This window comes from Fringilla coelebs (assembly GCF_963513975.1).
Source record: "Fringilla coelebs genome assembly, chromosome: 6".
NCBI classification, from domain to species: Eukaryota; Metazoa; Chordata; class Aves; order Passeriformes; family Fringillidae; genus Fringilla; species Fringilla coelebs.
The window spans coordinates 5,282,776-5,296,240 of record NC_140034.1 but is presented as its reverse complement, the minus strand read 5'-3'; the positions used below and the strand labels follow the sequence as shown (position 1 = coordinate 5,296,240).

General features: G+C 51.2%; 1 protein-coding gene across 1 annotated transcript in view; it reads right to left on the bottom strand.

Moving 5' to 3' along the window:
- DAAM1 (dishevelled associated activator of morphogenesis 1) overlaps positions 1-13,465 on the bottom strand; it is a 93,060-nt gene that overhangs the window by 28,895 nt on the left and 50,700 nt on the right. Inside the window, exons 4-6 of the mRNA XM_084207131.1 lie at positions 11,823-11,912; positions 3,189-3,260; positions 1,926-2,020 (exon numbers count right to left, since the gene is read on the bottom strand). Coding sequence (XP_084063257.1) covers positions 1,926-2,020; positions 3,189-3,260; positions 11,823-11,912 — 257 coding nt within the window. The remainder of the gene's footprint in view (positions 1-1,925; positions 2,021-3,188; positions 3,261-11,822; positions 11,913-13,465) is intronic.

Sequence of the window (13,465 nt, the reverse complement as noted above, 5' to 3'; positions counted from 1 at the left end):
ACTTGTTCATGGATAGCAGAAAGCCAGAAGGACCCCTGTGGCCCAGACACAGGGATGGGGGTGTGAAAATCAATTTAATTGGTGCCTGGTTGCCTATGCTGCCTGCACAAGGTTCCTCAGAGTGAGGATATTTCAAGGAGAACCAGCTAACCCAGCCACCAACACAAGTCTTGGGATGGAGGTTGGAAGCTTGCAGTCACACTGCAAAAAATACCAGCCTGAGTCTTGGGACCAGTTTTGAACTGGAAGAAGACCCCAAGCCCTGAAGTCCCTTCCATGTCAGCCTTTCTGCCTTCTGCCACCTCCCCTGCCTCACCATCCACACCCTTCTCCTCCCACAGGCACAGCTCCCAGATTTTAAGGGATTTCTGATTTTTGCAATGATTCACAATGCCCCTGACCAGAGAGCAGACAGCAAACCCAGGGCAGTGCCCAGGCAGGCTCACCAGAGCAGGCAGACACAGCACTGCACCCTGCTGAGGCATTTTAGGGCCCCCATGCCCAGTGCCACCCAGGCTGGGCGATCTCTGGTTTGGCAAAAGGCTGGAAAGCAAACGAGCCAAGAACATCCCAGCACTGGGATGATTTTAATTCAAAACAAGCCATGCTGATGGGCAGCAACAAAAGGAGTAATTGCAGGCTTGTGGAAAACTGCTTTCTCTGCTTCAGAGCTTGCTCTTCTTCCAGCCAAAGTCAATAGGAAAGTTGGTGCTCACTTCCCTGGGTGCAAAAATACGTCCAACAGGTAAAATTTTCTACAGAGCCTGCTGCATCCCTCAAAAAAACACTCCAACCCAATTTTTAAGGATTTTATAAAGTTTCATGGCTGGCCACCATCCCTGCTCACTGCAGGGGCCAGCACCCACAAGGTCCAGGTGTCACAGAAATCAGGTGCTCACCCTGGACCTTGGGAATTTCTTACCATCAGCCACAGGTGGGAGAGGTAAAGGTATTTGCAAGCAATAGTAAATTTGTTTCTTCCATAAGCAAAACAGGTCAGGCATTTCCCAATGGAATATATTCCCATCAGGTGTCAACCTGAGGCACCTCAGGTGTTGCAAAAGTGTTCATGCAGACTCCAGAGAAAACAAAATTAGGGAAAGCTACAGACATTCAGAAAGCATCCCAGCCTTCATTTATCCTCCCATCAAAAATTGTTTTCCATGTCATAAAAGCCTGAAGATTCATGTGACTTTATTCCCTTATAAAGTGCAAGAGGAGTTGAGTTGAAACAAAAGTCCTAGCTGACCAATAAAAATTCTTGTTTTCTTGGAAAAAAAATCAATCTTCAAGGAATTTTTACATTCTGTTCAGTAGAAAGGAAAATTTGGAAAAATAAAAATGTTGCCTGATTTGCCTGAATAAAGAGGGAGGCCCTGGTGGCTCTTGGTCACTAAAGGACCAAGAAAAAGGTACAAAATGACAGAATGTGACACAAAAAAAAGCAGTTGGTGAAACCAAAAAAAGGCAACTAGAGCCTCAGAGTCCTTGCCTCCCTCACCCTGTACAGCTCCCATTTCTATTCCTATTGAACCCCCTGCTCTGCCAGAGAACTCAAATCCAAAGCCACAACAAGAAAAGGGAAAAGGGAAAGGGAAAAGGAAAAAGGGAAAAGGGAAAAGGGAAAAGGGAAAAGGCAAAAGGCAAAAGGGAAAAGGGAAAAGGGAAAAGGGAAAAGGCAAAAGGGAAAAGGCAAAAGGGAAAAGGCAAAAGGGAAAAGGCAAAAGGGAAAAGGCAAAAGGGAAAAGGCAAAAGGGAAAAGGCAAAAGGGAAAAGGCAAAAGGGAAAAGGGAAAAGGAAAAAGGGAAAAGGAAAAAGGGAAAAGGAAAAAGGGAAAAGGAAAAAGGGAAAAGGAAAAAGGGAAAAGGAAAAGGGAAAAGGAAAAGGGAAAAGGAAAAGGGAAAAGGAAAAGGGAAGGGAATTGCCTCATTGGTTTTGTCCGCAGTGCAGTCTTCAAACTTTCAATTGTTTTATTTCTCTCCTCCTCATCTTCTTTTTCCAAGGCGATCAGGGATTTTCTCTGTGCAGGAGAGGAGGAAGGCAGAGATCAGAGGGGGAATGTCCCTGTGTGCCCAGAGAGTGGCAGTGCCCACCACCCACTGTGCCAAGCCATGGGGATCCTAAACCCATCCTGGAAGTCTGGAATCCTTATGGCAATCCCAGAACTTGGGAAAAAGAGCAGTGAGGAAAACCACTCCATGGTGTGCCAGGAGACAGCCTGGACTGGGGACAGAGGGATGAAGGCACTGTCTCCAAGCCCACACACAACTCCTGCTCTGCTCTGCACTGGTATGGCCTCACCTTGAATCCTAGGGGCAGTTTTGGGCACCACATGGTAAAAAAAGACATCCAAAACAGCATTAGGCTATTGGAGACCATCCAGAGTAGGCCATGGGGATGGTGGACAGCCAGCCCTGTCATTCCCAAGTTTCCCAGCAGCAGTGGCATCTCAGCTGGGGACAGTGGCTGAGTGCACAGGATGCATCTCCCACACTGGATTTTGCTCTGCAGCTGGGGCTGGGGCTGGGATTTGACTCCTGCCCCAGGTCTGCCTGCTCCTGGGCAGGCATGAGGCACAGCTACAGCTAAAGCAGCTCCCTGAGCGGCTCCTGCAGCACCCAACAGTGCTGGGTGAGCCCTGCCAGCCCTGGCTGAGGCTAATCCAAAGCAGCAAGGGTCCCAGCAGACATCAGGAGCTGTGCTGACCCCTCCATTTAACCCAGCTCCTCTTCAGTCAGGGAGATCAAAGCCACCCTGCAGGCATGTGGCAGGCTTTGATCACAAGCCCAGCTCAGGCTCGGGGCTCTGCCTGGCTGGCAGCCCATGGGCAGCACTGGGTGTTCCTGCCTTCCCAGAGGGAAGCAGCACGCTCCCTCCTGGCTCACAGCCCCTGCTCGTCCCTCTGCCCCATCCCTGGGAGTGCCCAAGGCCAGGCTGGATGGGGCTTGGAGCTACCTGGTCTGGTGGGAGGGGGTTGGAACTGGATGTCCCCAAAGGTCCCTTCCCACCCACGGTTCTGTGACTGCACAGAGCACCCCAGGGGCTGCAGGAACGTCTCCATTTCAGAGCTGTAGCTGTTGGTCTAACAGGTGACAGTGCCACCCTCCCATGCACAGTGCTGGCTGTCCCCACCCTGCTGCTGCCCCACAGGGGGACCAGAGGCACCAGGGCTCTGGGGGGATACTCACAGCAGCCATTGAATTCAGCTGATCAATGTAGAACTCTGGCCAGCTGGTGGCTCCTTTATTTTCTTCCTGGTCCTGGGTAGGGAAAAAAAAAAAGTGAAACAAAGCCAGATTAGTAAAAAAATAGCATTAACATTCCCTGCCCTTCATGACCAACCATTTCTGAAGCCTCCCTCAGCTCTGGCATAACTTTATATTAATGTAAGTGTGACTTTCTGTATCCTGAGCTTACCCATGACTCCAGCTCTGGGAACATTACCTGATTTATTGAACTGCCATAAATACAATTACACCACCTGCCTCTGACCAAACACTGCCCCACTGATACTGCACCAGTCTTGTGATCATCAGCTTCAGGGAAACCAGACTGAAATTTTACATCCAAATCTCTCTTGTTTCAACTCCACAGTGCCCTTGAAGCTTTGGCTGCACAGCCTTGAATATGCTCAGGGGGGAAAATGTTTACAAGCAATGAAGGATGTTTAAATGTGACACGATCTAGGCTGCACTCCTGGAGCAGAACCATGACTTATCAACAAATCTACAGCCTAAGAGAGACTCCAGGCACAACAGTTCCTCTGGGGGCTTCATGAGTCACTGGGAGGGAACAGGCATCTGGCAATGTCACCTCTTAAAGGATGTCACCCCTGGCCCATGACCTGTGACACTGAGTGATGCAGAGCCTTGTCTGGCCACCCTGGTCCACGATGCCCTGCATCTGTCAGGGCTCAGGAGGGGCTTCAGTCCTGTCTTGTAGGACAGGACTGAAGGGCCTCTGAGCCCAGCTCAGGTAACTAATGCTGCACATTCCCAGGGGCTGCATGGAGCAGGCAGAATTTGAGGGGATACTTAAAAATTAACCTTTTCCCCCACTTTATTTCCCTGAAGACATATCTATCAAAAGAAGAGGATTTCACAGCAGAAATGCCACACAGGTCTAGGCTGGAGTCAGCAGATACTGCACAGATCCCAAACACCTTCCATCAGTAACCATCTTCTGATCACAGCCTGACTGGCTGCACGGCTCCCTGACCCCCAGAGCTGTTTGTGAACTCACCCCACAGCACAAACCCCGTGATGGGGGAGCTGGACAAGCTCCTCTCTGCCCCCACCTCTGTGCTCACAAACAACCACGGCTGCTGCAGCGAGCCCCAGGAGCAGAGCCCCAAATATTTACTGTGGCTCAAGAGGCTGATCTGGAAAACTTCCCTGCATCCAAACTTCCCAAGCTGCAGCGTGCCAAGATGGGGACAAGCAGAGTCAAGGACAGGTAATTTGGATGAGACCCAGTCTGCCCCTGGGCAGGACAGCCTGTGTCTCCAGACCTGACCCTTCCTTTGGCTGTGCTGGCTCCAAGGCAGGGACAATCCAAGTTTGGAAATCTCTGCCCTCTGCTTTAACACTTTCTCCTGACCCCACAGTCCCTCAGAGGTGCCAAGCAGCTGGGATGGGGCTCAGGCCACCTGTCTGCTTGGTGTCACTTCTGTCTGACACGGACATCAGGGCTCTCAGCTCCTCACTGAGCCCTGGGCACTCGTGCCCTGCCAGGGGAAGGCTCTGCACAAAGCTGGTGGGAATTCTGATTTTCCCACCTTTCCTGCCCCACTTTGGAGTCTAGTACACAAATGTACTCCAGGGAACAGCAGAGCTGGGACACTCACAGGTGCCCTGAGCATGGACACCCCTCCTGGAGGTGTCAGAGGTCTCTCCCATTGTCCCTCTTATAAGGAACATTTCTTTCACACCAGAAACACCAGCTGGGAAAGGTGGCAAGGTCCCCACCACGGCACAGCAGCAAGAGGTGTCCAGATGTGCCCAGCCAGGAGAGCTGGGCTGGAGTGAGATCCATGGGGAGGGAAAGCAGCAGGGCTGGATCATCCCACAGCCCAGGAGCTGCCCACGTGCTGTGCACACCTGTGGGGCAGGCAGGGATGAGGACCTGCTGCTCATTTAGGGTTGAAAAGAAGCAGTGGAGCAAATAGAGGTCTCCAGGGGGTGGAGGGGAGGCTGAACAACAAAATTGGCTAAACTGCTCATTTATAATTAACGTGCTGCATTATAAATATTTCCCTTTGCTTGGCTCCCTCGGGCTCTTGCATTTCCTCCCTGAAACCCCCAATTTAGAGAGTGCTCTCAATTAAGTGCAGCAGAACCTCATTAATTCCAATGAGCAGCTGGGCAGGCTCCTCAGAAAGCAGCTTCCCAGGCAAAGGGGGGACTGCACAATAAAGCAGGCAAAGATCAGGGCACGGGCTTCCCTCCCCTCAGCTCCCTGCAGGACGTTGCTCAGTAGTAATTACTGGGGCTAATGGTCCACAGCACATTGATAAGTGTCCTTTGGTGTGCTCCTGGTGGTAAAGAAATCTCCTGACAAAGCCACAGCCCGGAGGGAAGTGAGTCACAAGGCTCTGCTCAGCACCAGGAGGAGGGAGGAACCTCTCCAGCATCAGGGTTGGGAAGGCTGAGTGTGTAAAATGGTTTCCCAGCACGCAGGGTGGGTTTTGGGGATGTGGGTTTTGCAGCCTGCCTTTGGGGAGGGATGCCCAGACACAGAGCTGAGCACCTCTAACCTGAGTGTCTCCAGCATGTTCCCCTGCACCACTGAATCTCCCAAATCCTGATTCTCTGGGCTGAGTCTGCCGTGTGTGCTCTCAAGCAGCAAAGAAGTGAGGGCTGATCTGAACCCTGCTGGAACCCAGACTGAGCTGCTCTGTTACAGACATTGATGGTTTTAATTGCCCATCAACATCCCTCACTGTCCTCCAGGCCCTGATGTGCCACCACATGTGCTCAGCTGCAAAAAGTAAGACATGCCAAAGTTGCACAGACAAGGGCAGCCCTTGCTCCATCCTCTGCTTTGTTCCACCTGAGCCCCTCACCTGTTTCTTCTTTCCAGCGGCCTGGCAAAAATACAAATCCCATCAGCTGCAGCCCTGGTGTCACCAGGTCACCCTCTCACGTCACAGTCTCTGCTGTCCCTTAGCTCTGTGCACGGGGCTGATGGATGCTGCTCTGTTCCAGGGTGGCAGTGACAGCGGCTGCTGTGATGTGAGCCCCATAAATGAGCTCCATCCATAAATGAGCTCCATCCCCTCCTCAGTACCACAGGGAAAGCAGCGCTCAGTCATTAGCAGGAGCTTTCCCAAGTGAGGGTCACCAATCTGCCAGCTCCAGCCATCCCTTTGCTCCTCTCAGTGAGATTTCACATTCCCTGTCATGCCTTGGTTATGAGCCTGACACTTCCACAGCCCTTGGAGTGCCTGCAGCTCCCACTGCCAGAACTCCTTCTCTTCCCAATGACCACTGGACAGAGGAGGTGGGGGCTCAGCCAGTGGTGGCTCAAAGCAATTTCAAGGCTGGTCCCAACCTATTTGCACCTGGAAGGAGCATCCCCACAAGCTCCTGCTGCTCTGACCCGCAGGAACGCAGCTGCAACCTCCCAGCATGTCCCCATGGTGGTGGGGACAAAGACACCTGTGATGCTCCTCAGTGCTTTGTCACACCTGCTTTGTTCCCTCAACAAGCTTCTGGCAACTTCTCACAGCTCCTCAGCCTGCAGGTGATGCCACACCTGAGCTGTTTTTGCAGCTCAGAGCCCACGGTGGGGCTCTGGGATAACTGGACCTGGAGCTGCTGTGGGATGACTGATGGTGGCTGGCTGAGCTCCCCTCCCACCTGATGTCCAACACACCAAGCTACATCCCACAGGGCTGGAAGGAAAGGGCTGGATCACAGCAGGCAGCCCCAGAGCCCTTCAGGGACAACAGCCATGGCTTTTCTCCGAGGTAGCAGGTGACAGGACAAAAGGAAATGGCCTCAGGTTGTGCCAGGGGAGGCTTGGATTGGATGTCTGGAATAATTTCATTGCTGAAAATGTGGTCAGGCACTGGAACAGGCTGCCTAGGGAGTGGTGGAATCACCATCCCTGAAGTGTTCCAAAAGTGGGGATGTGGCACTTGGGGCCATGCTCTAAGGGTGAACACGGCAGCACTGGCTTAGTGGCTGGATTCAGTGATCTCAGAGGTCTTTCCAACCTTAACAATTCTATGATTTTGGTGGTTCACCTCCTTCTTGGCACCACCTGCAAGGCTGGTCTGCCCCAGGAGAACTCCTCAGGAAAGGATTTAAAAAAAAACCCTCTTCAATTGGCACCAGCTGCAAAAACAGAAACACCCCCTCCATTTTTACACATTGTCCTGACATAACTTTTATTTTGCATGGTGTTCCCCACCCCTCCTTGCTGCTCCATAACAGCAGAGCAAAGGAAAGCTGGCAGCAGTGGCAACAACCCCTCCCTCTCTGACTGCCCTGGATGATCCACCTGGATGCTTGCCTGCAAGGTCAGAGAGGAAGCAGGCTATGGCATGGATGGGTTTTAAAGCCAAAGGATTCTGCATCCTGTATGAGATGTTTAAATCCGTGCTGGTGGAGGTTTGGGCCCACCACAGCCCCCCAAGGCTCCCTCATCCCTCCAGGTATCCCTGGAACAGCACCTAAATGATTCAACAAAGCTGCTTCCCCTTGGAACCATGCTGCCAAGGGCTGGAATTTCACCAGACTCTTCCCCAAGCTGGGATCTCAGGGTCTGAACCAGCCCAGCCCAGCCCAGCCCAGCCTGCTCTGGTTTTCCATATGCTAACACTTGCTATACCCTCTCCTCCACAAACACACACGTGCCCCTGTTCACTTTTCCCAGGGTTTAAAAATTATGCTCCCCATAAGCAAATATAGCATGACCAGATGCCTTTGGTAGTCAGCTGGTTCATTGTTTGGAAAGCTCTGCTTCAAAATCCAAAAAGATTGCTAACAGATGCATTTTTTGGCTGGTGAGAGAGAAAAACCTTGCTTAAACAAAAGTGTGTTGTCATTGGAACTAAAAGGGGAATTACCTTGAAAGATAAAAACTACAAACATTTCCCAGTGAAAAACATCCCCAGCCATGCAAACAGGCAGTTTCTCCCAGTCAGCCTGAGCAAATGACACCTGAGATGGTATTTCAACCTGCTGCTGCAATAACAGCAGGTATATCTGCATGTTCAGAGGTCATGAAATCCTTCTCATCCATCCCAGGTGACCCTGGAGCGTGGCAGAATGCCCAGCTGTTTTATCCTCCCCTCCCCTGCATGCCATCTTTGTCAGCTTTTGCTCTTAGTTCTGGCTACTGCAGAAAAAAATATGGGGGACTGATGTTTTTTAAATGAAGGAAATGGAAGGCAAGCCCCAGGAAGGAGCTGCAGGGCTGAGCAGGACAAGTGGAAGAAGGAGCTGGAAAGCAAAGCTCTCTGGAGGGAGTGGGTGGAAGGAGCAGTTGGAGGGGGAAGAGGCTGTCTGCCTGGGAAATAGAGGATAATTGGAGACACATCACTCATTTATTACACATTTCCCCTGAAAAATCACCACTGCTGCCTCTTCCTAGTGCAAAAGGTTTTTATCTGAGCCCTGAGGAAATTTCAGACACAAGCTTTGCTTTGCACTGCTCAGAGCAATGCACCCAGGGTTAGTGCTGCCTCTGGGTTTTCAACACAAGCTTACAGAGCTCAGCATCACTTGGCATCCCTGCAGGTCATTCTTCCTCTCCTCCAGCTTTGGAAACGCTCAGCTGGACCCAAAGGGAGAGGGGCAGAGCCAGACCCTGCATTCACATCAGCTGTTTTTCACTACCCATCCCTCCAACCTGGTTATTTATTCTGAGCTTCTGCCCCAACACCCTCCTATATTTTGAGGCTCATAAAAGCCACCCTTTGAGCTGCTTTAGCAGCTTGGCATGACCTACATAGGCTGTGAGGAGCCAAATCTCCTGTGGTTAAACAGGTCCTGCAGACTAAGCACAAAGGGTTAATCATTAACTCCCTCTGGAGGGTGGCCTCTGGAAAAAGGCCATCCTGAGTCACACTCTTGCACTGAGGCAAACCCACAGCCAAAGAAACAGCAAATCTGGAAACCCTCCTGCTTCCTCCCTGCACTTCCTAGCAATATCCTCTCCTGGAGAGCAGGGCCAGCAGGGAGTGAAATATTTTGGGATGAGCTATGAAACGAGTCATGGTCCAGAAATACCACTTCTAAAAGCAGATTTCATCCCACTGGCAATGCATCTCTGCCTTTGCATTTCCCTGCTTCACCCCAGCAGCAGAGGGGCTGACAACTTCAAAGAATAATCTTTAAATCTCTCTCCTGGCCCCAGCGCTGCACAGCTGCTGGATTCAGAGCAGACTTCAGCTCCTCCTCAGGCTGCTGCTGACAGAACTGGGCAGCCCCACCACGAGATGCTTTTTGTCTCTCTGTCCCCTGAATGACACAGGGTGATGCAGGAGGGCTGGGACCACGAGGAGTTCATGCAGTGCAACCCCCAAGGATGGGATCAAACCCACTGTCTCCACGGATGGAGAATCAGGGAGGACAAAGCCTCCACCCTGCCAAGCCAATCCTGTGGGCTGGGATAAAACCAGCTGCTAGCAGGGCAGAGAAACCAGGATCCAGGGCAGCAGGCCAGGGGGAAATATTCCAGGGAAATAAATATGCCTGGGGGACAGCTGGATTTCCCCTATTTCCTCTCAACAGGCACTGCCAAGACCAGGTGCTGTCAGGTCTCTTTCCAGGACAACCCAGCAAAAAATGTCTAATTTTTGGTTCCCTTTTATGAAATCTTGCCTGTCATGGGAACACATAAAACAGCAACATCAGGGATGTGCTCTGGAGAGCTGAGTGTGGTGGATGACAGTGAGAGCAAAGGAGAAGTTCCAGCCAAAATTAGCATCAGAGTAAAGAGCAAAAACTGCTCAGAGGACAATTCTGGATTGTTGGTAAGTCAGGCAGCTGCCTGAGACTGATGTCCACCTTTGCCAGCCCCCTGGGACCCACCAGCTAAAACTGGGTGTTACAGACATCTCAAGCAACAACTTGCTGTCAAGCACAGGCTTTGGGCACACCCTGCACTTCCCAAATTGCTGCCATCCAGGGAGGTGGGACCACTGTCCTATCCCCAGCTCTGCTGCCCTGCCCTAAAAGCAGACACTGCTCTCAGCTGGAGAAGTCCAGGCCCTCTCCTCCATGCCAGGCTCCCATGTAGGTGATCTGGCCTCATAAATACACAGGAGCACAAGTAAGATTTACCATGAGCTGCCAGGATATCCACCAGGGTTTCTGCTGCTCACCAGCCATCACCACACAGGGCAGGACAGCCTCGAGCCTGCTGTGCACAGACATGCTCTCCAGCCCATGTCATTCCTGATTTCCTCCATGGCTGGAGCCTTCATTGATATGATCTCACTCACTTTTAATTAAAAAGCAGGAGAAAAGCATTTTTCTCCACCAGCACGTCTCCATCAGGGCAAGCAGTGGCAGATATGCTCTGCAGCTCGCTGTGATGGCATCACAAGTAGGGAAGGAGGAATGAGGACCAGAGGAGAGCAGCAGCCAGGATCCAGCCCCAGATGGATCCACAGACACTTCTGTGGCTCCTTCCCCCCGTGAGCAAGGAGTTTCACAGCACAGCCTTTAAACACCCCTGAGAGCAAGGAGGGTCTGGAAAGGGAAAGAGCCACCATCAGCTCCATCTAAACCCTTCCTCAGGAGATTAGATAGCATGTAATCTGCACTCACAATAATAATTACATGGCTTTGCTTGATTTAACTCTCCCATTATCCAGGCACACCAGGGCCAGGCTCTGCTTATCCACCAGGGAGTGACGAGCAGCATCCCCTGCCCATTCTCCTGTTGATCCACACCAGTGCCTGTAATTTGTTCACATCCCTTCTCCCCTCCCATTTAAATCTGGGGCATGGCAGGCCTCTGTCTAACAATAATACAGGGATTTCAGGGGTATTTATGAGAGGCTTAAAACTTAATCCTACATGAGCAAGGTAAGCCTGCTCTTGGCCTAAAATGCGGATGGAAAATCTGGTGCCATTGCTACAGCAGGAGAAAAGAGACATTCACAGCAGTGAGCACCCTGTGAGTGGGGCAGGGACTGCCAGCCCTGCCCAGCCAGCCCCTGCAGCCAGGTGAGGGGCACAGTGGCAAATTTGGCAATGGCATCACAGAGCGCCAGAACGGTTTGGGTTGGCAGGAACCTTAAAGATCAGCTGCTGCCAGCAGGGACACCTCACACCAGACCAGGTTGCTCCAAACCCCACCCAACCTGGCCTGAAAAAATTCCAGGGATGGAGCATCCACAGCTTCTCTGGGCAACCTGTACCAGTGTTTCAACACCCTCACTGTAAAAACCTTCTTCCTTTAATCTAACCTAAATAACCTTCCAGTTTAAAACCATTAACCCTTGTCCCACTGCAACAGCCCCTTCTATAAAGTCTGTCCTCACCTGTTTTATAAGCCCCCTTTAGGTACTGGGAGGGGCTCCAGGGAGATGGTGAGCAGCCCCTCACCCCTGCAAGGCCAACCTCAGTGCCCAGAGAGCTCCACATGGCTCTGATGGTGTTGGGGACACCCATGTGGGTTGTGGGGACACTTCCTCCAGCCTGAATGGGCTGGCGACCCAAGACTTTCTTTTCCCAAGGTCACCCCAGGAACAGGCCCATTTCTGTGACACCCCAAACACCACCTGGCATCCCCAGAGAGCTGAGTCCTTCCCCCCATCCTGCATGAGAGGGAAGAGGCTCAGCACCCCACAAGTCTCTTACTTTCTTCTTGCTGCAGTAGATCTGCCACTTCTTCTCCGCCGGCAGCGCGAACATGGCCTCTCTGTGCTTGTCTGTGAGGTCAAGCTCGTCCTGGAAAAGGGAAAAGAAACACAAAACATGCACCATGAGTACCCAAACAGGTGATGGCACAGACACAGCCCCCCAGACAAGCAGTGTAAATCAATGTGGGGCCACAGCACAGCACAGCAGTGACCCCACAGCATCGCCCCTGACTCTGGATTTGTCAGGGCAATGATGCCAATCCTCATCCTGCTCTTGCTGACCTCTCCTGACTCTGGGCTGCAAACTTCCCTGCCTTGTCCCTCCCAGACATCTCCTTCATTGCTTTTAAAGGCTGTAAGTGTTTTGGAAAGGACACCCATGAAGCCATCACGGCTGCCCACACAACTCACACTGACAGCTTCAGGTGAGCAATCTCTTCTAAGACACAGACAGCAAAGAAAAATTCCAACAGGACCTTTCTTTTTTATCATCATTACTTCACTGGAGCACTTCACCCTGAGTGCTCCAGCCCATTTCCATTGCTGACACCCTCATATCATCAAAAGCTGTTTGGCTTTTGCTTTGTTTTCCTACAGCTAAAAATAGAAAGCTCTTTTCCTAATACCTACAGTTCATAAAGAGGTACATCCTCTCCATCAAAACTGGATCATGCACTGCCTGGCAGAGATAAAGCTGTTTACTGGGTGAAGCCATTATTGGTTTATCTGATGTTTTAAAGCACACATCCATTTTTGAAGCTCGGTTAACAGCGTGCCCTCCGCCGGGATGCCCGAGCATTATCAAAGCCTCATCGCTTCCTGGTGCTAGATGTAGGTCAAAGCTTTTATGAGAGAACCAAATAAAACATTCAGGCAGGGCTGGGAGGCTCGTTGCTAAAGCCAACATCGATCTCAGAACCACAGGTGTCTCTTCAAACCAGCACCACTGATGATAACCCTGGTGCTGGAGGGGGTTGGGGACAGCAGAGAGAGAGAGGCTGCAGAAGGTCACAGGAAAGCCATGCCATGGCTTCAAGCCAACTCATCCCACCCAGACTGTGGATTGAAGAGGATCCCCATTAAAAATCACACATTTAATTCCAGCAACCAAAAAAAACCCCATATGGAGAACTGTTAAAGCTTCCCAGCCTGAATAACAACTCTTAGCAACTAAAACTGGCAGCTTCTGTACCCCAATCAAAGCCTCATTTGGGGAAGGCTGAGCAAGATGCCTCTGGCAAAAGATGGGTCCCTGCACCAGCAAGACCACAGGCCACCAGGAAATTCAGCTGATATAATTCAAGCTCATATTGCACCCAGTAGCCAAGGAAGGGAGCTTTGAGCTATCTTGTAACCTAACCTAGGGGCCCTCTAGCACAACAACCAGTGACAGAGGGCTGCTAGCAGTCCCAAACATCTCAGAAAGGCTTATCCATGCACTGCAGGTATTGATTTCTCTTCTTGATGAAATTACTCCTCAAAAGGAAAGGTGTTGCAGAGTTTTTTCTATTGCACACTCATTGAGGAGGCTTTGCCTCTTCCCTGATCTTTTTACTCCAAATCTTCAAACCACCATGCTGCACAGAGCTGATGCTGGTGGAGTTCTGGAAGCAGACTTGGACACCTTTACAACAGGAAAAC